The 25,554-nt window shown below is 54.8% G+C and overlaps 1 protein-coding gene across 2 annotated transcripts in view; it reads left to right on the top strand.

Annotated features, from left to right (window-relative positions):
* The first annotated feature begins 8,234 nt into the window (after positions 1-8,234).
* Positions 8,235-25,554, top strand: part of UBE2L3 (ubiquitin conjugating enzyme E2 L3) — a 42,849-nt gene continuing 25,529 nt past the window's right edge. The window contains exons 1-3 of one of the 2 annotated variants that reach the window (XM_082640288.1): positions 8,319-8,333; positions 16,683-16,860; positions 22,169-22,264. In XM_082640288.1, the coding sequence (XP_082496414.1) occupies positions 22,196-22,264 (69 nt within the window). In that variant the 5' untranslated portion in view covers positions 8,319-8,333; positions 16,683-16,860; positions 22,169-22,195. Of the gene's footprint in view, positions 8,334-16,682; positions 16,861-22,168; positions 22,265-25,554 lie in introns of both variants that reach the window. The other variant, XM_082640287.1, reaches the window with a different exon arrangement.

Below are 25,554 nucleotides of genomic sequence, written 5' to 3'. Positions count from 1 at the left end.
AGCCTTACATTTCACATCTGCAGAAAGATAAGAGGGTCAAGTGGAACCCGGAGTCTGGGAAGGCCAGTTGGAGAGGCAGGGAGGGAGGTGAAGGATGGGGCCACCATGAGGGCCCAACCTGCCCTTTGGTCAGGCTCAGGAGTGCCCGGGGCTACCTGCTTTCCCAAAATGTAAAGCCAAAGGCCCGTATGGGCCCTGCCCCTGCTGGATCCCCACACCACCTCCCTGGATACACAAGATCAGAGAACTTTCCATGGCTCTCCAAGGGGCAGTGTGTCAGATGGTTAGGGCTGGTGGGACTTGGGAAGCAAATAGTCCTTAAGCTTTCTGAGCTGCTCCCATGTTCTCATCTGTAAAATGGGCTAATAATACAGCTCCCTCCCTTGTTGTGTGACCTCCCAGAGTTTCCTGACCTCTCTGAACATCCACTTCCTCTGTGAGGTTTCAAGGAAGTAAGAGTATACAGTGCCCAGAGCAAGGCTCTCTAGCAGCTCACTGATTTTAATTCTAGTCCCTCTTTCACAGCTAGGGAAACTGAGGTCTGCAAGGTAGAATTTGGCTGAAGTCAGGCAGGGCCTCCATGCTGGAGGCAGCCCAGGTACTCTCTGAGTTCCCTGGGACTCACTCCATATACCTCAGGGCAGGTGGGAAGCCTCAGAGTCTGGGGCGTCCATCCAGGCTTTGCCACTTTTTGGCTGAGGGACCACTGATGACTACACCTCTCAGCCTCTTCACAATGGGTATTGGTAGCACCAGCCTCCCAGGGTTGGAGGCACACCAGGACTCTGTTGGCCGAGCGCTGGGTGTATAGTAGGAGCTGCACTGAGGTCTGTGCAAGTTCTTGTCTCCCCATCTAGGGCTTGGCCTGGACCTTCACGAGCTTCTTCCAGGAGTCTGAAGAATTCCCCGGCTCAAAGGCCTCTGGGCCTTTGCATCTGTTGTTACCCCTGCTGGGATGCCAACCTGGCCCGACAGAAAAATAACATGTGCCATGCTCCATGCTAACGCTTGCTATTCGGTATTTATTTATTTGTTTGTTTGTTTGTTTGCCATGCCACCATGAGGCTTGCGGGATCTTAGTTCCCCAATCAGGGATTGAACCTGCACCCTCGGGAGTGAAAGCATGGTGTCCTAGCCACTGTACTGCCAGAGAATTCCCTGCCATACAGTATTCAAACCACCCATTTCACAAATGAGAAGTCCCAAGCCCCAGTGGGTTAAGAGTTCTGCTCAAGGTGATAGGCTGATTAGTGGGTCCCACACAACCCTAGTTTTGTCCACTCACTTATTACTAACCTTATCTTATCCTTTGGCCTCTGCTTAGCAGTTTCTCCTCCAGGAAGCCTTCCCTGACTCTCCAGGCTGGGCTTGGTCAACCCAGGACTCTGCAGCTCAGATCACACCACATGGTGCCTCTCCTTTTGGAGCAGGGACATGTGTAATACACGTGTGTCTCTGCCCAGAGTGGGCTCAGAGGAGGGGTAAGAAAGTCCCTCCCCATAAAGGAGGTACCCAGGGCCAGGCAGGCAGGCAGGGCATGAAGGGCACATCCTCACCTGGCCACCTGGCCTGTCTGCCTCCCCCATTCAGGTACCACCTGGCAGCAAGGGTGAGGACCACAGGCTCAAGGCTACCCACTGGGGCCTTGGGCAGAGGCATCAGGCTGGGTCGGGAGTGAGGCTCAGGTCTCAGGAGAGGTGTTGGCAGGATCGTAAGCTGTGGAACATGCGCGCGCGCGCACACACACACACATACACACACACACACAGAGCTTCCCTTAGCCTGGCCACCTGTGTGGTTGGGAGCTTGGGACCCCTACTTAAGTCCAGCTCTTCCCTGCCCTTCCTGCTGTGGTACCACACAGCTCCTGGAAAATGCGGATAGACATCTGGTACCCGGCCATTTGCATCCAGTCTTTAATGCTGTGATCCCATTAGCAACACCTCTGCTTCTCAGGGTATGGTGCCAACCTGGCCCGGTGGCACCTGGGCCTTCTCACAGCTCAGGCTCTGCTGCTCTGAGGATGGCTGTCTAGCCACGAGCCACCCACCGGACCCTTGGAGTGAATTTCCCACCTGCCCTCCCTAGCTTCTCTTCTGTGACTGACCTTCCTGGCTTGCTCCTGGTGCAGGACAGACAGACGGCCCTCTCACTTACACAGTACTTTCCTCAGGTAGGCAGGTAGATGACCTTGAACCCATCTCGCAGGTGGGAAAACCGAGGCTCAGAGAAGCACTTTCTGTGTTCATTCAGCACTTGGCTCTATGGGCTCCGCCCTTTTTGTTGTACTCATGTTTTTCTTTTTTGTTGTTGTTGTTGTTTTTTGTTTTGTTTTCTTTTGGGGGGCCACGCTGCGAGGCTTGTGGGATCTCAGTTTCCTGACCAGGGATTGAACCCAGGCCCTGGGCAGTGAAAGCATGGAGTCCTAACACTAAGCCTCCAGGGAACTCCTAATACTCAAGTTTTTCAAACTAGGTTCCCTTGAACCCTGATGCGCCATGGGAGATGCCACTGGGCAGTGGCAAGTGGCAAGAACACAGGGAATTTTGGTTCCAGATGTTCTCTGTGAGAGGAGAGGTGGATGGGGCGGAGCAGGGAGGTGAGACACAGGGACAGTCCAGGTGGTCGTGGAGCCATGGAGAGCACGTCTTCACGGGACCCTCAGCACTGCTCTGTTTGACAGAGGCCGAGGCCCCGAGGCTCAACAGGTGCAGGTGGCTTGCCAGGGCACGTGGGCAGCTGTGGCAAAGCTGGACGGTCGCCTCGGGGCACTGGGCAGGGCGCCACAGCCTGAACGTCCTGCTGCAGCCCCAAGCAAGGCTGCCAACAGTCAGGGCAGGAGGGCAGGCTGCAACCGAGGAGGCAGACCCCAGCCTGAGTCCCCGGGAGCCCCACAGTGCCATCCAAGGCCCATCGGAGGCATTCTGGAATGTGGCTGAGTGGATGAGCAAACTGTGCTGCCCCGGTGCCCGGCTCCTGCCATCCCACACTTGTCACGTTGTGCACTGATTGTCCAGTGACCTGCCTGCCACCCCCATGGACTCTGAGCTCGGGGAACTTGACTACTTTCTCTGGTCTCAGCTTTCTTCCCTAAAACATGAATGGGGTATATTATATGGGTAGTTTTCAAACTGGGCTCCTTTAGGTTCTGGGGCTCCTGGAAAATACTGTAGGGGTGGGAAGGATATGCCAGAGTTGAAGGGGAGACACTGCCCCTACAGGACACGGGCACTAATTCATGTCATTTGTCAGGTTCTAAGGAGGACTTTGGTTGAATAGTGGTTTTTAATAGTGTTTAAAGAGGTATGCTGGGAATTCCCTGGCAGTCCAGTGGTTAGGACTCAGCGGTGCTGCCACTGCAGGGGGCACGCGTTTGAGCCCTGGTCGGAGAACTAAGATCCCACAAGCCTCACGGTGCAGCCAAAAAAAAAACAAAAACAAAAGGTGTGCTGCTGGCAACAAGTTTGAGAACCTCTGGGTTAGAGACCCTCCTGTCTATTATGGGCAGAGACACCACTGCCCCAACACCCCATGATTCCACTGATCCTGAGAGGGGGCACGTGCCCCTCACGTCTGGCTTCACCCCATGTCACCAGCCCTGTGCTCCATGTGTGACCTCTGGGTCGTGTGGGGTGCTGGGATGCTGATCTGCATCCCTCCTTTGCCACCCACACCCTGCGTTTTGCAGAGCTTGAGGCCTTGGTGAGGGCCCTGGGCTCCATCCTGAGAGCCCCCTGGAGGGTTTTAAGCCCCCAACCTCTGTGGCCACAGTAGCCCCAGCTTTCCAGCCCACTTCTCTTATGTGTGAGTCATCAATGTGTTTTCTGTCTGTTCTCTGATACCTCCTCGGCGTCTAGAACAGTGCCCAGTACATGGTCCACACTCAGTGAATACACGACTAAAGACAGAGGCAGGCTGACCAGATGTGGCCTCTGTCCTCGTGGAGTTTACAGTCCAAGGGCAGACACAGGCATTAAACACAAATATGGCAAAGGGACATAGTGAACTCGGAGTGTGGGCCAGTGCTGGGGGCTGAGGGTGGTGCTAACGGGGAGAAGACCCCAGCTGAGCTGAGGCAGGAGAGCAAGGGCTGCCCAGAGCTGAGACTGGATCTCGGGCGGAGAGACCTGCCAAGCTCCTGGCCCCTCTCAGTCTGTCATAGTCCTTGTGTGCCTGAGGAGGGACTGGGGCTCAGAGGGGAAGGGTCACTCAGCCGTAGCCCACACTGAGCTTCCTGCTCCAGGTCGTGGGAGGCCTGGCACCCCCAGCACCAGCCCTTCCTGGATGGATATATTCTCTGCCGCCACTCCTGGGCCCTGCTGCCTGCTCTGGCCAGTCCACACCCTCCCGGGCAGGCAGGGACAGCGTGTGCCAGCTTCCAGCTCTCCGGCTGGGGCTCCCTGGCCTGCTAGGCTGGCCTCTCACCTGGCAGCCTCAGCCTCACTCCCCACACGTGTGCCCCGTGGGTGGCCAGCACCCCCCCTCCGCACATGACAGGCCTGACACCTGAGGTCCCACCACAGCTGGGGAGGCTGGCACTGTCCTCTTCAGAGGAGGAAACTGCCTTGGCCCGTGCGACCCAAGTCTGGGCTCTGAACTGGTGCCGTCAGAGCCTGCCCATGGGCTCTGGCCACCCGGGTGCCATCGTAATCCCCAAGCTGCTGCCTCCCGAGGACCCCGCGGGGCTGCCAGCAGCATCTTGACTTGCAGCTGCCCGCTGTTGCCAGGACACAGCCATCATCCGTCTTCTGCATCTGCATTCCTCCCCACTCTGGGCCTATTCCGACCACCCTTCTCTCTCCATAGCCTGAAGCTCGAGGCCTTGTCCATCTCCCACTGACACTAGTGGCAAGACCTTTCGTCCAGTCATTTGGCCATTGCTCTAGGTCAGGGGATGGTCTTTCCTTCAAAAAAGGAGCACCCAGTCTGGCTGAGCACCCAGTCTGGTCTGGGCAGAGGGTGGGGGGCAGGTGCCATGTTAATTCCTTCATTCACTAAACAGAAGTCCTCCAATGGGGTTTGTGAAGGAAGGGAGGAAGGAAGGATGGAAGGATGGAAGGAAGGAGGGAGAGTAGGGGGGCGTAGCAGGGAAGGAGGGAAAGAGGGAGCCCTTTGGGTTGGCTGAGTCTCCCAGCCCTTACTTTACCCCACACAGTCCAGGAGCAGACTTGGACTGGACCCTTAGATGGCCAGGGGGCTGAGAAAAGCTTGATTGACCCCTTGAGCCTCAGTTTCTTCCTCTCAATGGGTCTGGTAACAGTTCTGACCTCAGAGGATGGTTGGGGGCGTCAAAGGAAGGCTTGTGCGTCGGCACCGGCAGGACCCAGCACACTGCAGGCCATCAAGTTCCCCAAGCAGGGTGGCAAGTCATGTGCTCAGGCCTGACTGGCACTTGCAGAGGGACAAGGCGGTGTTGGGGGAGGGAAGGACAAAGGCACCTTGGGCAGTGGGGGCAGCGTGGGCAGAGGCCAGGGCACAGGCTGTGGGCAGGTAGGGATGCGGGACTCGAGGGTTTGGGCCGGCAGAGGGAGGTCAAGGCAGAGCCTCACCACATGGACCACATCCGGGTCTACTCCTGGAGCCCTCTTCCTAGCTGGGCGAGGCAGGGCAAGCTACTTCTCAGGGTCTCAGCTTCCTCCCCTGTGAGACAGAACATCTAAGCGCACGGCCCTGTGGTGCCGATGAGCTCAGTGGAGGGTGTAGATGTCCGGCCCAGGGCCTGGCACCCCTTTGGCCCTATGGAGTGTGAATACCATTGCCAAGTCCCTGCCTTGCCAGAGACACTTCCTTCCTGCTGCAATGCCTCCTCCCTTTCCTGGACCCTCCCCTGTCCTCTGAAGGGCCCCTGTCTGAGCCTCAACAAACCCTCACACCTCTGTCATTTTCCTTGGTGCCTCCCCAGGGTGTAACAAGCCCCTTGAGGGCAGGGACCTGAATCTCCTCACTGAACCTAGAGGTGAGCACCCAGGACCTGTGCTGACTGGAGAAAGGAGCAGCAGGTGGTGAGTTTGAGCAGAAGGGCCTGGAACCCAGAAGGAGGAGGGAGAGGAGGAAGAGGTCACTCTTTTTTTTTTTTTTTAATTAATTAATTATATTTTTGGCTGCACTGGATCTTCATTGTTGCGCGTGGGCTTTCTCTAGTTGTGGTGAGCAGGGCTACTCTTCGTTACAGTGCACGGGCTTCTCATTGTGATGGCTTCTCTTGTTGAGGAGCACAGGCTCTAGGCGCCCGGGCTTCAGTAGTTGTGGCACATGGGCTTAGTTGCTCTGCAGCATGTGGAATCTTCCTGGATCAGGTCTCAAAGCCGTGTCCCCTGCACTGACAGGTGGATTCTTAACCACTGCGCCACCAGGGAAGTCCCGAAGAGGTCACTCTTGATGGGAGGCTTGGGGAGGAAGCACAGAAAAGTCAGGTCTGGATGAACAGGATGGCTGAGTAGAGGGGAGCTGGTGTGACCAGAAGCCAGGACTGCTATGCAGAACCATGAAGGTTTAAGACCCAGAGAAGGGTCCCAAAGTCCAGGCGGCTTTCCCACCGGGACTGTGTGCTTGTTTATGGCCTTCCGCTTTCCAGGGCCTGTGCCCACTTGCAAAGTGGGTGCCAGGGAGCCATCTTGCCATGGGGTTGAGGATACAGGAGATGCTGCAGCAAAGGTTAGCTCTTGGCACTCGGCCTCTTCCAATCCCACCCCTCTCTTCCTGGTTTAGCACGTCAAGGTGAAGGGTATGCACTGTACTTCCTCAGCTGGCTTGGGATTTCTTCAGGGCAGGGTCCCCTTCCCTCTGAGGAAGCAGTTCCCAATAGAACTGTGTTCTTTCATTGACCTGGGCCCACTAAGCACCAGGCCCAGTGCATAGGAGGACCATAGAGTCATTTCCCAGGCCAGGCTCCCAGGTCCCCTGTGGCTCTAGGGAGTAACTGATGGAGTCCCTCATACATTTGCCAAATGTGTCTTGTTGTTGTTGTTTTTATTTATTTATTTGGTTGCACCAGGTCTTAGTTGCAGCATGTGCGCTCCTTAGTTGTGGCATGTGAACCCTTAGTTGTGGCATGCATGTGGGATCTAGTTCCCTCACCATGGATCGAACCCGGGTCCCCTGAATTGGGAGCGTGGAGTCCTAACCACTGTGCCACCAGGGAAGTCCCTTGTTGTTTTTTGTTTTTGGCCACTCTGTGCAGCATGTGGGATCTTAGTTCCCCAACCAGGGATCGAACCCGCACCCCCTGCAGTGGAAAGGGGGAGTCTTAACCACTGGACCTCCAGGGAAGTCCCACATTTGCCAAATGTTTAGGAGCACCCACTGTGTGCCAGCCCTGGGGGGAGATAAAGGACAGGCAGGGTCCTCATTGCATGAGGCTTATCATCTAGTTTCTTCCCCACTCTCTCCCTGTGTTAAGCCTGGGCTCTCAGGTCTCTGGGTGGGAGGCCGGCTCTATTCCAGGCTATCCATCTCCAGTGCTCTTTTCCTCTGTCTTCTAGTGGGAAACCAACTGCTCTCAGAATGGAGAAAAACTCCTTCACAAGGCCTGAATGATCTGAAGCTGCACCCTCCACTTTGCCTGCACTGCCACCGAGGTCCAAACCGCCATCACCTCTTTGCCTGGATGGCCACAAACAGCTTGTACATGGCCCTGCTCCCCTTCTTAGCCCCTACCTACCTCATCCTCCATTCTCCAACCAGAGTCTTCTCCTTACACGCATGCATCTGACCATGGGCTTGCCCTTCCGTCCTCAGAGCTGCTCCTCCCCACCATTCAGGTCCCAGTGGTGGCTGTGGAGCCAGCAGCCCCGTCTGGAACAGAATTGGGCTCTGCTCCTTGCCGGTTGCATGACCTTGGGCAAACCCTTGGCCTCCACTATGCTTCTGTTTCCTGTGAAATGGGGCTGTTCGTGGTGAATGTTGGCTATAATTACACTATTTCCTCAGTGAGGCTCCCTGACCCCACCCCCACCCCCCACCGCCGCCCATGAGAAGCAGGTTCCCACAGTCACTTTCCCCTCACCTCGGCGCTGATTGGTGCCTGAAATAATCCTGCCCCTTCACCCATCTCCCGCGGCCAGTATCACTGTGCACCTACTGTGTGCCAGGCCCTGTTTCCCAGTGCCACCTCACTGGGCGCCCCGCAAAGGCAGGGTCCCTGCGCCCCGGCGCTCCCAGGCCGCCGGCGCCGTGCCCACACCGCGCCCGCACACAGTAGGCGCCTCGCCCGCCCGCGCCGCCGCCCTCCCCGCTTCAGGAAGTGCGGGGGCTCCGGCGCCGGCCGCCCCGATGCATTCTGGGCCAGCAGCAGCACCAGAGCCAAGATGGCGGCCAGCAGGAGGCTGATGAAGGTAAAGACTATTCTCCGGCGCCGGCGGGCGGACTGGGAGTGGCGTCGGCCGGGGCCGCGCGGCCGCCCGGATCCCTCGGGGCGCTGCCGCCGCCCCCCGCCCCGCGTGGCGCCGCCGCCCAGGGCCGTGTGATGAGGGAGCTAAGGCGGCCGCTAGGCCGCAGCCCAGGAGGGAGCGCCAGGCCGCGCCGCCCCGGCCCTTCGCCGCCCGTCCGGCTGCCCCGCCCGGCCCGCGGGCTCCCTCCGCGCGGCGGCGGAGGCAGCGGGAGGCCCACCGGGCGCCTGCGGAAGGCCCGAGCACCGAGCCCGCGCCGCGGAGCTGCCCCGCCCTGGGCCATAGCGCACTGGGCTGGAAGCCGCCGGGACGGGCGGGCTGGGGGCTCGGGGCGGGGGCCGGCGGGCGAAAGTTAGGCCGGGCTGCCGCGGGCGATCGGGGTGCGCGGGGGCCGGCAGACTGTCGCTGCGACTGCCGGCAGACTGTCGCTGCGACTGCAGAGTCACACAGCGGCAAGTTCGGCCCCGGGGTGCAGGAGAGCGGGAGGGCGGAGAGCGGGGGGCGGCCGGCCGCGGCGCGGGCCTCCTGTCCCGTCCTCGTCATCCGCGCTCCGGGCCCTGCTGGAGCAAAGTGCCATTTTGGGGGTGGGGGTGGGAGTCAAAACCGACCAAAGTTTATAAAAATAACTTGGTACTTTGTATCTTGAACGCGGCGGGGTGCATTCTTGCTCGCTGGCTCCCCGGGTGAGGAGCACAGATGCCACCCGGGCCCAGTCCTTTCTCGAGTGTGTTTGCCGGCGTCCCCCAGAGCCGATCTCGCCTAGGTTTGCGAGTCGGCCGCCCTGCCGGTGGTGCTGCCGGGCTGCACCGGGCCGAAAATCAAAAGGGTCCAAGAGCTGGCTTCCTGGGGGGAAATAAAGGGCTGGGGTTCCTCCTGGGCAGAGCAGTGCTCCGGAGAGCCAAACGTTGAGTTTGGAGTCCCAGCCTCCGGGCCCTCCCTCCCTGGGAACGTTTCCTTTCTTTTGTTCCCTAAGGACTAGACACGACATTGAACTTCATAAGACTGGATTGGAAGTGGGCACAAAAGAAGAGTCAGCAGAGTCCAGACTTCTCTCTTCTCTGTCAGTGACACCACCGTCCACACAGTCGTCCGGATGGGAAGACTGTTATTCATTTATTTCCCTGCTCTACTTCCCAGAGGCAGTCATCCTTGCTGCCTTTCGGATTTTACTTTAAAGGTTTCTTGAGTTCCTGACTTCTTCTCTAATCTTACTGAGATTACTTGAATCCATACCCTCACCTCTCAGGTGCCTTTCTGAGTTCTCTCCTTCTCTGACTCGCCTTCTTGGCCACCACAGTTCCTTTTCTAAAGCAGATATTTAATCCTTTCATGCTCCTGACCTAACCTCCGTGATTTTATTGTCCTAACTTAATCCTAACTTCCTGGCAGCAAGACCCTTAGGCTGCTGGAAAGTAATCTGTTCAGCCACACCTCCTGCTCCTTGGTTCGCCATCACTCTTGCACCTGATCACCGTAGCTGCCATTTTCCTTAGCCTTGACTTTGTGCAGCTCTGTACTTCATGTTCATGATGGTGTGTAATTCTCCCTGTGAAGTAGACCCTATTATTCCCATTTTGTAGGTGAGAAAATGGAATGCAGGGAGAATCGCTGGCTTGCCCCAGTTTTCTAGCTAGGGAGAGAGTGAGCTGTGATGTGACTAGTTCTGTCTGACCCGAGAGCCCCCGGCCCTTAGGTGGCTTTTGCACTCGCTGTTTGCTCTCCCTGAGAAAAGCTACCTTCCCCTTGCCTTTCATCCCCTTCCAGGGAAGTCCTGGGTTCAACTCCGAGGCCAGCTACTCTGAGGCCTTGCCTCCCCCATCAGAATGAGTTGTTTCCGCCTTTGTGTGACCACAGCACTTTCTTTATGTTTCTCTTTGAGCACTTGTCACAATCGGATTTGTGTTAGACTTGCCTTTCCTACCAGGGTCTGAGTTCCTCAAGGGCAGGGATCTTGACCTAATTCATCCTGGTATCCCTTAGTCTAGGCCAGCTGACCCAGTTTGGGGCTCCCAGGCTCCCAGGGGTCTGAGAGGGGAGTTACTATGGTTTTTCAATTATTTTTGTGTTTCAAAAAAATTACAGTTTAGGAAAAAATATGTAACATTAACTGAGTACTTGTTAAGTGCTAGATCGTTTACGTAAGTTTTTTTTAATGTTTTCAATAACTCTTAAAGGTAGTGTGTTGTCATCTTTATTTTACCAACGAGGAGGTTGTGAGGCTTAGCGGACCATCCTGGAGAGAGATGAGATGCTACATCTCCCTGGCTCCCTATCCCAAGTTCCATGCCTCTTGTCACATGGCCTCCTTTCTTATTCCAAGGATGCATGGAGGAGTATGTTGATTCCTGACTCTTGCCTGGAGATTCTTTCAGTTTAGTAGGGGATGCTCGTTACAAGATGGTAATCATTGGCTCTGAGAGTCAGTGTTTAGGCCTGGTTAATTAAAAAAAAAAATTTATTGAATGAGGTTGATCAGTACATGGGCTGGATAATAAAAAGGATTTTCAGTGGTGAAAAGTAAACACGTTGAATAATCAAATGGATTACATCTTAACTGAAAATTTCCTCAAAAACCATTTTCTGAGACACTTGGAGTCAAAGATTTCTTTGTAACAATGGACTATCTGCAGATAGTGTAAAATACATTATTAAAAGTAGAGTGATTTGCATATATCAGGCTGAGAAGTTATTTTAGGCAAAGTGAATATGATAAAGTCTTTAATTTAAAAAGCAATTGCCAAAAGGATTAGCCTTTTTCAGAACACTTTAGGAATTACAATGTTAATAAAACATTAAATACATTTTAATTTGCAAGCAGCTAATTCAGCATGGATGGCAACTGCCAGATTGTAACCATTGCTTCAGTCAGGAGGGGAAATAGCTACAAAAGTGAAACCTGTAGGTGTGGCTGAGGGAAATTGATTGCAGTCTGTTCATTTCTTTTTAGCCTCTCAATTGCACGCATCTCCTGGAAGGGCCCTCCAGCTGGGTATCTTCCCAGAAGGGCTTTTCTCAGTGGGGAAATTTGTAGATTTAAAAGAGGAGTGACATTTTATTAGTTATTATGGCATAACTCTTGAGATAAGAAATTGAGATGTGTAGCAACCTGTTAATGCTCTTTAAATACTGCTCACTCAGAGCTCCATGTTGGTGTACTTTCAGCCCATAATCACATGTGAATGAGTAGGAGGAGTTGCTAAATAATAGTTCATTGGAATTCATTGTACTAAGCAGTGAACTAGTTTGCTCTTGAGTGCAGGTGTAGTACTCCCTGAGGTTGGGTAATGAACACAAGGAGCGGTGAGTGTGTCTGGTGGGTGTGTTGTGCGTGAGGGGAGTTTTACAGATGGTGTCAGTGTTCTGAATCCACTGGGTTTTTGGGACTCGAGGAAAGCACAGCATTTTTTACCCTAAATTCATGCATCGCAATGAGTTGGACTATTTTAGCCTCCCTTAATGATATTCTTTGTAAATGTTTCTCTCTTAAGAGATAATTGGGACAGGCCCTGGGAAAGAGAGTATGCTCATTATTGCAATATTGGAACCTTTTCTTGAGGTGTACACGAGAACAAAAACACTTGTCTCAGGGTACTTAGACCTATTCAGATTTTGCTACAACTCTGAGTTAAGAGGCTGTTGATTTAGTGTTTTATTACATCAGGTCACTTGAAAGTATTCTCACTCTTGGAAAGTATCACTAAATGTTCTAGAGATAACTTCTCTTTTCTTTGATGCAACAGTAAGTTGGGAATTAAAGCTTACAGAACCATCCCTCCTTGGGCCTTGACTCCCCCCACCCCCACCCCGCCCCTCCTCAGGAGTTTCCTTTGAGTGGTGCTGGCCTCCGGGTCTGAGCCCCGCCTGTGCCCCCACGTCTCTCTTGCCTCCCTTAGTTAATGGGCCACTTGTCTACTCCATCACCAAGGAAGAACCTGGGGGAACCTGCCTCACCCCTTCCTTCCACATTGAGCCACTTGCCAGATTTTGCTGAACTAGGCCTTTATCTCCCTTCTCCGCCTGTCTTTTCTGCATCTCCGCTGCCATGCCCTTCATGCAGGCCGTCCCTGTTGTGGTGGACACCTGCCTGGGATCGCTGAGTGGGTTCTTTGTGCTTGTCCCCAGTCAGCTCCTCACTCCCACGTCATCCCTAAGCGGCAATGCATTGGAGAGAAGTGCTCACGCCCAGGCCTTGCCCCTAGAAACCGGATCCAGGTTCGGTAGGGCAGGACCCACACTCCTCAGCGTGTCCTGTCGGGGCTTGGGCTCGTCAGCCTCATCTCCCCCGCTTGCCCTGGGATCCCCTGGGCCCGGGAGCTCTGCACTCCCCGGCCTCCGGGGGCCACCCGGCTCGTCTCTCTGCACCAGGGCGACTCCTTGACTCAGTTCTGGGGGGAGTCTCCTCTGGGCTGTGCCCTCAAGGAGTTGAAGGAGGGAGAAGAACGGCCCAGCCTAGAACAAAGGTCCTGGGCTGCCCGTGTGTGCTGGACGCCTGCCAGCTGAGGAGTTGGGGCGGGGGGGTAAGCCCCTCTGGCGGGAGGAGGCCGAACTTGGTCTGGCCCTTCACTCTGAGCAGGGCTTTGGTAGCTTACTGGGCAGCTGGTGAGGGTGAGGAGCTTTCATCCTTCAGAACAGATGTAGTAACCCCTGGCCATGTGCTTCTGACCTTGCTCGGTCCCCTCTTTGAATTTTAGGGAGGCCACCCCTGTGGCGCTTTCCAGAAGCACTGGGGACTGACCTGGTTTTACCCTCCTCAGCGTGCCCAGCGTGCCTGGCCCTCCAGGACAAGCCCTCCCTCCCTCGGCTCGGCCGCTGGCAGAGCTGCCTCTGCACGAGGGAGGCCAGCGCGGGTGGGTTTCAGGACAGGTGGCAGAGAGACGCTGTGCCTTTCAGTTGAGGATCCAGTGGAGCCCCAGGTGCGGCGTCCAGAAGCGGCCGCTCGCTGGTGAGGGCTCTGCTGGCATGTGTCTCCTGTCCAGACTCATTCTGTGTGTTCTCCAGGGCTTGGGTGAGCCTCACCCTCGCCCGGGAGAAAGGGGGAGGAAAGGGTCTTCCATTCAGGGCAGAGCTATTGAGAGTGGAATACTGCAGAGCGATTAAGAGCTCAGGTGCTGGAGCATGTGTCCTGATCCGCCGCGTCTTAGCTGAGTGAACCCAGGCAAGTTGCTTAACCTCTCTGTGCATTAGTCATGTCATCTGTGTGAAGATTGAGTTACTACATATCAAGCGCTCAGAAGAGCGCCTGGCATGTACTAAGTGTGGGTGTCAGCACGGGAGCCAGGAGAGTGGCCTGGCGGGAGGGAGGGAGGGAGGGTTTGGAGGAGATGGTGCTGCCCTCGGGGGTCATGGGTTGGGGCAGGGAGGACAGGAAGCCCCCCTCTCCATACGCCCTCCCGACTCTTGAAGTCACCTGTTCCTGAGGGTTAGTGAGAGGTTTCCTGAGACAGCTGTGCGAACGTGTCTTTGTTTAAAGATGTTTACTTTTTCCAGCAAAATTACACAGCTTTTGAATTCAAAATCAGTGTCTCAGAATCTCACCTGTGTGTTTTCTCTTCCTGTGCTGAGTGTGTGGGCCAATGAGGCCGCTGAGCTGGGCTGGCGGTCCCGTCAAGGATGCTGTGCCTTTGGTCTCCTGCTCCAGGTCCTCCAGGCCTTGGCCGCAGTCTCTAGCGTCCAGAGATGCAGGGCCCTGACAGGTGGGAGGCTGAGGCCCAGCCACCACCCACGGGCCACCACCCATGGGTGAGGCCAGCCAGGCGCTCCCTGCTCTCAGGGTTTCTCTCCTGCTTTTCACATGGCTGCCTGTAAGAAGGGACGGGATGGAGAGTAAAGTTCGTCTCAGGTTAGGTGGTGGTGGGGTTTGTGCTGTTTTGAACAGTTCCAGGCCTGTATCAGTTGGAGTTTTCCGTACTCCTTATCTTGCCAGATTTTGTTTCTGCTTCTCACTAGCAAGTTCGGCAAAGGGGTGAAGTGTGCCGGACAGCCCCTGGCCCAGTGGACACATGTGCAGCCAAAGCAGGGACTGGCATCAGGTCCAGTGCTTCTGCTGGTGCTCCCTGTCTGAGTGGACTGGGCAGTGGCTGTAGCTCCGAAGTCAGATGGCCCCTGAGCCCTTCCTGAGATGGTCTGTAAATGTGTGCGTCCGCCCCCCACCCCCGTGCCAGTCATTGGGAAACTCAGCACAGGAAAGCCACTTTACAGGTGGATCTGCTGCATGGTCCACATGACTGTCCCTGTCTCCATCCCGGGATGCTGAACTCCAGAGTGTGATGCAGGTCAGAGTGCCAGGCCCACCCCCGTTCAGTTGGAGGCACATGGGCATCCCGGAGTGAGGCCACCGTGCAGAGTGGGCCAGAGCATGTGGGCAGCGCTGAGTGTCCCCTGCAGCCGTGTCCTGTTGGCACGACCGTGTGCGGGCGGCCTGCTCCCTGGAGCAGCGTGCTGTGGTTGAGTTCTCCAAGACCTGGTTCAGATCCTCATCTCTGCCGCGGGCTCATCTGTGTCCTCGCCCTGAGCCTCAGTGTCCTGATTTCTCCAAAGGGACAGTGACACTCCCTCATAGAGTGAGGACCATCGCTGTGTGTGTCCATCGTGGCAGTAACTGAGTGTGACATAGCTGGCACGCCACTGGCTCGCTGTGGAGACGTGGTGGTGGGGGCCCCTTGGCTGAGCAGTCACTGAAATAAGAGACTTATGTCCTGGAGCTTTGAAGCCTTATGTTTTAGATTTACAGTGTATTGAATTACATTAAGGTCATAATTGAGTGTCATTGCCACTGGTTCCTTTGTGCAAGCTTGGAAAGTGCATTTCTGTCAAAATTAGTCACTTTGATATAGTCCCACAAGCAGGAAGTAGCTCTTTCAAATTATTAACGTCCCACCAGTTGCGTGGCTGATTTGACAGGGATCTCGTACTTTCCCTTGAACGTCGGGCTCTACCTGCCGGGTTTCATTTTGCCTGGATGGGAGAGCCTAGAAGTGTTCCTGGCACAGAAGAAACAGTCGCGGGGTGACTTGCCGTAAATGGAGGGCTCAGGTGAAGGCTGCGTGTGTTCTTCCTTTTGTCATCCAGAGTCTGGGAAAGTGCAGTTCCAGGGCCGCCAGGCCCCCCAGGATCCTGACCAGGGAATGGGAGCCCACACCCCCCTTGCCCACTGCTCTGTGGCTGGACATCCATGGAACAACAGCTCTGGCTCAGGCTCTAGTCCTGGCTCTGCCCTGTCCAAGGTCTGTCTGTGACTAGGTCCCTCTCAGCCTCTCTCCAGCTTTCCCTCCTGTCAAATAAAGCTGACGGGTTGGCCTGGCCCCCCTCAGGGGCATCGTGAGGCTCTGGTCTCTGCTTCTCACTCAGGGTCTGGCTCCTGCTGTTCACGTGGCTGGGTGGGGTGTGCGCCTCTTGCACAAATGCCCACATCTTCCCTAGCATGCCTCCTCCTGTTCTGCTTTGTTGGAATTTTGAAGGTGACAATGCCCTGTGGAGGGGAGTGTGATGCGCCATTGGCAGGCCCCTGTCTTATGCTTCTTTGTCTTTTTTTTTTTTTTTTTTTCGGTATGCGGGCCTCTCACCGTTGTGGCCTCTCCCGTTGCGGAGCACAGGCTCCGGACGCGCAAGCTCAGCGGCCATGGCTCACATGCCCAGGGCTCACACGCCCAGCCGCTCCGCAGCATGTGGGATCCTCCCGGACCGGGGCACGAACCCGTGTCCCCTGCATCGGCAGGCGGACTCTCAACCACTGTGCCACCAGGGAAGCCCTGTCTTTTTCTTTTTAATTGGACCAGGTCATTTCTGAAAGCTTTGTACTAACAACTGTAAACATCTTCATTTCTCCTTTAAGGCCCCCATGAGCTCTGGTCATAGGCTGTTAACACCAATGTCATGTCATATGTATGTCCTGTTATATAGAACAGATAGAGTATGTACGTTGGTGCCCTGACACTCTTAGATTTTAAGAAGTGTGGTGACACAGTTGTGGAGGGGAATGAACCAAACCCTAATTGAGTACCTCCTGCCAGCTTCAGCACCATCCAGCGTTTCTTGTAATTCTCAGCAGGGCCCTGAGGAGTAAGCTTCCTACCGTAAGACTAGACTCCTAGACTCGAGCTTCAGGTGGAGTGAAGGGTGGGGCTGGGTTGAGCCCGGGTCTCTCTGACTCCAGAGTCCTCTGCTCTTCCTGGTCCACTGATGATTTGTTGAAAAAACCACCTACCAAATCAAAATATTGTTTCTGTGTATTATATATAAAATAAGTGTTGAAGAGAATGGTTGGGGATTGAAATATTCTGCTTTTATCGCCCATAGGAAGGTTCAGCAGAGAAGGTTCAACAGTAGAATAAGCAATATAAGTCACAGACAGCATGCACCTTCTAAGAAAAGTTCAGACCGGTTTCCGGGTTTCTGTCGGCGCAGACTTGTTCCTGTCAGAGGGACTCCTCGCCTTGCTTCTGTGTGCCTGGCCCAGTGGGAGGCCTTTGCTCTGGTAGGAGCTTGTTTGCAGATGTGGAAGTGACACTGAGTCAGGGACTTGGTCTCTTCTTTGCTGGAAGGCTGGGTTGTTCTCAAGGAGGGGTGCCCCTCACTGTGGCCTGGGACCCCTGGCCCAGGTGCCTGGTGCTCTCTGGAGGTTCTCGGTCTGTGGGTCCACGGGAGTCAGGCACCCCTCACTCCCCCCTGCGCCTGGGACCCACACCCTGGCCGAGTCCCCAGAATTAGTAGCCTTTCCAGCCAAGCTCTGTTCCTGTTGCTTCCCTAACCACCCGGGGGTTCCTTCCTTCTACGGCTCTGCCTGCGTCTCCCACGGGGACACCTATTCTCCTCTCCACCCCAGGGTCCATCCTCCCCCTCCCTCAGGGCTGGTGTCAGCCTCTCCCGTGAAGCTGTTGGCCTCTGCTGTAGGCCCCACACACACCCCCGCAGGTCCCCAGAGCAGCTCCGCTCTCTTAACCCAGCTTCAACAGCCAGGAAGACCTTCAGCTTTACTTTCTGTAGTTCTTTAGGGGCGCATTGTGCTTTTTTCCGTTTAGCAAATAGGAAATTACACCATGATATTAAATATGCCTTTTTTTTTTTTTTTTTTTTTTTTTTTTTTATTTTTTTTTTTTCTTTTTGCGGTATGCGGGCCTCTCACTGTTGTGGCCCCTCCCGTTGCGGAGCACAGGCTCCGGATGCGCAGGCCCAGCGGCCATGGCTCACGGGCCCAGCCGCTCCGCGGCATATGGGATCCTCCCAGACCGGGGCACGAACCCGTATCCCCTGCATCGGCAGGCGGACTCTCAACCACTGCGCCACCAGGGAGGCCCAATATGCCTTTTTTAAAAACTGTACCAGCGTCCCCTACCTTGACACTTGCCATCCACAGCATTGATTTGACATCTGAAGCAGCCGTGACTCAGACAGCTGATTTTTCCTTTCCTTTCTGGATTTCATTTTTCATTTTTCTTTTTTGTTGAAGTATGGTTGATTTACCGTGTTGTGTTTCAGGTGTACAGCACAGTGATGCAGTTATATATACACACATATATATATAAGTTCTTTTCCAGCTTCTTTTCTCTTATATGTTTTTATAAAATACTGAGTATAGTTCCCTGTGTTATACAATAGGTCCTTGTTGGTTATCTGTTTTACACATAGTATGTCTGGATTTCTTAAAGAGGACCATGGCCTCACACTGATTAGGAACCACTGGCTCCTGAGGGCTTCTCAGTGTGTGAGGATTACCCAGGGAGATTGTAAACAGTTGAATATCAAAGAAGGAAAGAAACAGAGACTTTGTTAATTCTTCCCCAGCTCAGATGTGTACACTGCATTGTGAGACGAGGGCGTGCTGTGTATAATGTGTCCTGCTCCCTGTCTCTGCTCAGGGACCAGCGAGTCTCCTGCTAGGGCCGGGCCGTGTCCCCTGCTGGTGCCCACGGGGCTGTCGGGCAGTGGTCGCTTGTGCCCGATGCCACGCTTTGGCCTGGAGTGTCGGCGACGTGCCGAGGTCCCCCTCTGGGCTTTGAGGAGTGCAGCCCTCTCTCTCCCTCGCCACTCACCCTGCCCAGGAAGCCCACTCCCCACCAGGAGGGGGACGTGTGAGTGTCTGGTTCTCCTTCCCTGGTGTCTCTCTCGGCCTGTCAGCATCGTCCCATCTGCCTGAAGCAGTTGATCGACTGCTCTTACACAACTGTCGCAGACATTTGTGGGGCATGTTTTGTCAGTCCCTGTGGTTCTTGGCTTTGGTCTTCCCAACTCCGTTCTGGAGCTGGGCCCCTCTTTCTCCCACCATCCGTCGGACGTTCCAACTCTGAATCTACGTGGCCTCCTTGCCATTCCTTCCCCCATTCTTCATCTTCAGTTACAGGCTGCAGTCACGCTGGAGGGTTTGTCAGGCCTTCAGATGAACCGGTCTCTCTTTTTTTGTTCCTATAAATTTATTTGTTTAATTTATTTATTTTTGGCTGCATTGGGTCTGTTGCTGCACGTGGGCTTTCTCTTGGTTGTGGTCCGCGGGCTTCTCATTCTCTTTTCTTGTCGCAGAGCACAGGCTCTAGGCGCGCGGGCTTCAGTAGTTGTGGCTCGCGGGCTCTAGAGCACAGGCTCAGTAGTTGTGGTGCACGGGCTTAGTTGCTCCACGGCATGTGGGATCTTCCCAGACCAGGGTTCGAACCCGTGCCCCCTGCATTGGCAGGCGGATTCTTAACCACTGCACCACCAGGGAAACCCCCGTCTCTTCTCTGAATGACTTGAGTCGGTCTTCAGCTTGTTCTTGGTGGAGGCGTGATTGGTATTTCGGGCTGAACAGTTCATGTCTGCGGGACTGTCTTGTGCATCTCAGGACTTTCAGCGTCCCGGCCCCCAAGAGTGTCAGTGGTTCTCAGCAGCTGCGGCTCTGGAGGGTGTTGGGAAGCTGGGTGGAGCAGTGTCACAGGCCTGGCATCTAGTGGGCAGGGCTCAGCGCCATTCTGTTGAGAAACTCCCAGGGGCTGCCTGGCATTCCCTGGAGATGACAGGACTGGATGGCTGGCTTGTTTGTCTTGGTTTCTCTTACTTCTGCCTTATACCCACTTGTTGTTCTTTAGAACTATGCACAGGCGCCTGCCTCGTCATTTTTGCTGAGCGTCACTTGACAGCAAGGTGACTTGAGCTTACCCGGTAACCATGCTCCGGGTTTCCCAAGCATCCCAGCTCTGCTGTCACAGCATCGCCGTCTTCTCCTGCGGGTAGTGGGGGGGCAGGGTTGCTGTCCTTCTCGCACCGAGCGGAGCGGCTCCCGTCTTTGTTCCCGTGTCTCTTGATATCAGAGCATGATAGTTGCCCACCCTGCACCCCTGCCAACATGCCCACTCGCCCTGTTTCTTGAGCAAGGTTCAGTTTCTCACTGCCAAGTTACGGTGGACAGTCCTACCTGCCACGTTTTTGTAATTTCCTTTGAAATGTACCTTCTTGTGTTTATTACCCATACCTCGTGTTGTTAGTGTGTGGATTTCTGAAGCTGTAAAGTATATTTATAGATTATTTTAAAATTTATTTTGTCCTATGAATATTGCATCTATTCTCTGTTTCTTCTTTCTTACTCTTTTTTTTTTTAATTTTTAAAAAATTTTTTGGCCTTGCTGCGCGGCATACGGGATGCAGGATCTTCCTGAGCAGGGATTGAACCCGTGCCCCCTGCAGTGGTAGCATGGAGTCTTAACCACTGGACCACCAGGGAAATCCCTGTTTGACTGTCTAATTTCACAATTCTATCTGGAATTTTTTCCCGTCTGTATTTGGTTTAAACATTTTTTAGCTTGGTAGGACTCAGCGCTATGGGACGTGGTCTCTTCTGTTTCTAGACAAGAATCTTACTCTAGTGCCTTGAGCCAAGGGCCGGAAGGTCACAGCACATAGAGAGCCCTGTTTACCCCAGAGCCTCGCCCCTCTCCAATCCCCTGCTTCCCATCCGATCACTCACCGGATCACTAAGCAGATATTGTATTTGCATGTGACCATGGGCTCCTGGGCTTTCTGACCCCTGCCGTGCGCCTCCTCTTTTGGAGCTTACGTTCTGTTTGGGGAGTGGACCAGAGTGGGAGTGTGGGTGTGAGATTTGTTTTTTCCCCTTCCTGAATGTGCCCAGGCTTCATAATCCCCAGGAGAGCCTTTCCGATGAGCCCTGGGCATTAGTAGGAGGACCAGCTGACAGCTGGCAGGTCGGGTGGTCTCTCAGGTTCCATGATTCCCCTCCTGTGGGCTCAGGAAGAGGAGCCAGGCCACCCCTTCCCCCACTGCTGGGGCCATGGCCACTAGCATCTTCCTCGTGGAAGCTGAGCATTGCTTAGAAATGGAGCTCATCCTCTCACTGTGCAGCTTGCTAAAAATCCCCATTTCTCTCCACCCCACACCTGCTAGACCAGAGTTTCTGGCCCTGGGGCCCAGGCCGACGAGTGTGGTGGGCAGCTAGGGCTGGCAAGCAGCAGTCTTCCCTGTGGGAAGAGACTCAGCCTGGCCCCTGCCACCAAGCAGCAGCGTGTCCCACCTGTCTCCTCTGTGTGGTCACTTGGCGTGCTGTCCTCCTCATCCTGCCGCGTGCCAGGCACACCTGTAACATTGGCTCAGCCCCTTTTCTCGGGACTCTTCTCCTTCCTTATCTCGTATCCCCCAAGGTGCCTTGTACACTGGCTGTTTGATGGGAATGTGGGGTGCAGAGGATGGGGGGGCTGGTTCAGAGCCTCCGTGCCATCCTGCGCCACGGCACCAAACATGAAGGGGCTTCCTGGTTCTAGAGGGCTGTGGGGGCTGGACCAGCGAGGAGGAAGCCCGGGCTGTGGGACGCCATCCTGTGGGCCCCGCGGAGGAGGCAGGGCTGGGCCAGGTGGTGCCGTGGGGTTGCAGAGAGAGGCATCCAGGAGATGCGGAGGACGCTGTTGTGTCGTGGATGAGAGCCGGGTTGGGGCGTGGTGAGGGAGCGCCTCACTGTAGGCTCTGATGATGGAGGAGCATGGGGGACCCAGGTGGGTGGGTGGCTGTGCAGTGGGTGGCTTGGGCCATAACGCCTATTGGACGGTCACTCGAGTTGTCAGGGAAGCGGTGGGAAATGTCAAGCTAGTGCAGGGTTGAAAAACAAATGACAGACAATTCTAGGCTAGAGACAGGACAGGGCCCTGATGTCGCCTGGCCGGCCGTGCTTTCTGGATGAAGTGGAGTTTGTATGATAACAACCCCTCATATATTTGCAAGGCGTTCTCTTGCTCATAGCATGGTTCCCCCTCCTTGTCTACATCTTTGGGTCTCAATGCCCTTCTTTTGCAGCAGAGGAAACCGAGGCTTAGTGAAGGTTTCCATCCTCCCTCACCCCCCATCCAGCCCCAGCCTGGGTCGTCGTGCCCCAGCCATGTGCCCTGTGGAGGGAGAGCCCTTCTGAAACTGCACTCCGGCGTTGGGTGGAAAACTGTGGATTTGTTTGCTTCTCTTCCCCAGTTCCATTCACCTTTACACAGAGGCAGCACTTCATAGATCTGGGTTGGAAGGAGTCAGGTCTGCAGCACCTGGCCTGTGCCCCTGCTGCGTGGGGACAGCCCATAGGGGAGGGGATTGTCCACTGGGGCTATGGGTTCACCAAAGTGGTTGCTTGTCTTGGTCTGGGGTACGGGTCAAGGGGGCCACTGCGGCTCCAGGCCTCTTAACCAGGCCAGGGCATCCAGCCATGCTCTGAGATGGCCTTGGTGGCGGTGTTGGCACTTGGTTTAATTTGAGGGAGTCAGGAGGGTTCTAATGTGTGGTGCTTTCCCCTATTTGACACCCCTTTATGCTTTGTCAATCAACAGGAGCTTGAAGAAATCCGCAAATGTGGGATGAAAAACTTCCGTAACATCCAGGTTGATGAAGCTAATTTATTGACTTGGCAAGGGCTTATTGTTCCTGTGAGTATTGAACACCTCCACTTCTCACCAGATTATTCTTTACGCTGATGTGTGTGCTGCGGGCTTCTCTCTCTGCTCCCAAGGCGGCTATGACTCTAGGCGGCCAGCAGGTTCCCAAGGCGGCTGTCGCGGAGGCTCACAGGGCAGGGCCGTGAAGGGGAGCCCATCTAGGCTCTGGTCTCCTGACATTCTGGGGTCCGAGCCTTCCAGGCCTGTGGGGGTCGGCCCGGAAAGGACGTGTGTCTGTGCTCGTGCTCTTCCCTGGCTCCTCTCTGCCTGGCCGCATTTGTCCAGACGGCCTCTTTCTCCGACCTCTCTTGGGAGGTAGTAGGTGTTTCCATCCACGTCTTCTCTTTGCTCTCCTGCCTGGGTTTGCGTCTGTGTCTCTAACCCTCTGGACACCTGTGTTCCAGGTTTTATTCTTGGGACCCTCCAGTCTGTGCCTCCCATTGGTCTCAAGTCCCTTTGCCTAGTGGCCCCCCAGTGTTTCTCTGGGGCATCTGCCCCCACGCCCCACTCCCTGTTGCCCAGACTTCCTTTGGGCGCTCTGGCCCCCTCCTCACCACAGCTTCCTGTGGCCTCCCTGCCCTCTGGATTCCGCATCTGCTCTTTCTGCAGCCCTTCATCTCCCCCTCCAGAGGCTTGTCCCACGCTGACTCCAGCTGTGACCCCGGTTTCCCTGCCCTCCCAGAACTGCTTCTGGCAGCACCTGGCCCACGTCCTCAGCCCTGGCTCGGCAGGTCCAGCCCCGGCCCTGAGGTCCTCACTCCTGTCCTGCCACTTCCTCTCAACTCTTAGCCATGGCTCTTGTCCAGCCTCTTGCCTTTCTTTTGCTCTGTTTTGTCTCTTGGGGACCTTGCTTCTTCCAGTGTCAGATCACTGGGTTCTTGCTGGACGTGGAGGGGTGCGTCTTGGCCTCTGCTCCTGCCCGCTTGCCAGAGGCAGCCTTACTTGGACGTCACGTGCCTTCCGTGTCCCCGGCTTGCGACAGAGACCCTCTGTGCCAGTGACCCCCGTTCCTTCCTGTTCTTCCCACCCCCCGCCGCCTCCTTTCATCCCCCCTGCCCTGTGCCTCTCCCCCTCCCCCCACGCCCCCCATGCCCACCCCACCGCCCAATGTAAAATCTCTCCTTATGAAGAGATGGGTCACTTTGCCAGAGCCGAGCAGAGGGCACGCTGACTGGAGATGCTTCCTTCTTGACACTGGTTCTAGGTCATGCTTTTTTAACAGTCCCTGGAACTTGAACAGCAAATATTGGATTTGTAGTTTATTTTTATAATCATTTGGATAACTAAGGAAAGATATGCTTTGTAGTGTTTCAGTGCACACCAAAAATTATAAACCTGGCAGCGTCCAGCCTGGTTTTGCCCCCAGCGCTTGCCCACCATGGGGACCTATTAGATGTTGAGTGGAAGGATGGCCAAGACCATCTGACCCCTGGCACTTTCCTAATTGAGATTTTGTTTCCTACTGATAAAAAATAGGTAAATAGTTAAGATGTGGATCTTTTGAAAAATGATAAGAACGACCGGGACAGTTTTAAGCGGTCAGGCTGGGCAGCCTACTGTGGGAGCTTAGTAGCCAGCTCCAAGGGTAGGTGGCTCTCTGGCAGGCGCCTCCCTGGTGTCGCATCGGCAGAGCCTGTGGAACGGGCGACTTCTCATTGAGCCCCGCATGGAGATGGCTGGTAGAGTCCCAGTGGCCTGGGCCAAGGCTCCAGGCAGTGTCTGGAGCATCTGGGGAAGCTGTGCCTGGAGACAGTGCTGTGGACAGGGCTCCTCTCGCCCTGCTCACGCTGCCTCTTCCTACTTCTCTGGCTTCCTTCCTGTGAGCACGGCCTGGGCCCCTGGGTTGGCGTGAGGAGAGTTTCAAGGAGAAGGTTGGCAACTACTCTGTCCAGGGTCCCCACTAGTACCCCACACCTGGGCCTCGGGTCTTCCTGCTCTGTAGGGGCTGGGTCAGCAAGGGGTCTTCTCCCCAAACTCACCTGCGATCCATCCAGCTGGAGTGAAAGCAGGGCCAAGCTGATAAAGATGTGGCCCCTGGGAAGTGGGCCTTTACAGCAGGGTACTTGCTGGTCCTGGGGAAGCCACCTGGCAAATCCACCCTGGTTGCAGTTCAGAGAGAGGGCAGGCCCAGACCCCAGGGGGCGATGGCAGGGGCACTTCATTGTTACCATGGCAGTTCAGGTTGATTCCCTTTAAACACTTGTGTTTTTTTTGTTCGTTTTTTTTTTTTTGCAGTACGCGGGCCTCTCACTGTTGTGGCTTCTCCCGTTGCGGAGCACAGGCTCTGGACGCGCAGGCTCAGCGGCCATGGCTCACGGGCCTAGCCGCTCCGCGGCATGTGGGATCTTCCCGGACCAGGGCACGAACCCGTGTCCCCTGCATTGGCAGGCGGACTCCCAACCACTGTGCCACCAGGGAAGTCCTAAACACTTGTTTTTATATAACATTTTTCCATTTAAAATTCAGATGTAAGGTCTAAGGAAGAAAAGAATCCATAATCCCATTATGAAGAAATTCAGTTTAGTGAGTTTTTGGCACCTGCCCTTCAGGAACAGAGGCCTAGTAGTGAACCTTCTTGAGGCTTCTCTCCCAGTGGGCGTGTCCACCCCTAACCAGGTGCTCACACCCCTTTTAATGGGCCAGTTGCTAATGTCATAATTTTATCATTATTTGGTCATTGCCTTGAAACTCTTCATGAACATAAGTTTTAGTAACTATCCAATAGCCCATGTTTTATAAGTTATAGGTGTACAATATAGTCATCTTTATTTTAGATTCTGATCTTAAGATACAGTATTCTGTATTATATATTCCATTAGGGTCAGGGTTGTACTATATATAAGGAAAAACCATCTGTAGGGCTATATATGTTGTCAAATAATTTTCCGGAAAGGTTGTGCTACTTTATACTCCTACGGGTACTGTCTGCACAAGTGCCCACAAGTGCCCACACGTGTCCTTGGCTGTGGTGGAGGTTGCTGAGCATTCTTAAAGGGGGTTCTGAGTGGCACGTGCTTCAGCACCCAGGCTGTGGGGTCCCGCTGCCCAAGGGGAGAGCCCCAGCCCTGCCCCTGACTGGAGGGGTGGTGATCTTGGGCCAGCTACACAGTTAGTCCCAGCGTCCTCACCTCTAAAAGGAGCACTTCCCTTCTGGCTGTTGTAAAAGTTCAGTAAGTGCACATGTTAAATGCTTAGTCTCACTTGGGGGCTCTCTGGAACTCTGTTTGCCCTAACAGAGGGTCCATGAAACAACGCGCAGAAAGAAATTCTTGTCAGTTTGA

The sequence above is a fragment of the Mesoplodon mirus genome (genome assembly GCF_964341445.2).
Source record: "Mesoplodon mirus genome assembly, chromosome: 13".
Classification (NCBI taxonomy): domain Eukaryota; kingdom Metazoa; phylum Chordata; class Mammalia; order Artiodactyla; family Ziphiidae; genus Mesoplodon; species Mesoplodon mirus.
The sequence above is the reverse complement of the archived record's forward strand: the minus strand, read 5'-3'. Positions and strand labels throughout refer to the sequence as shown.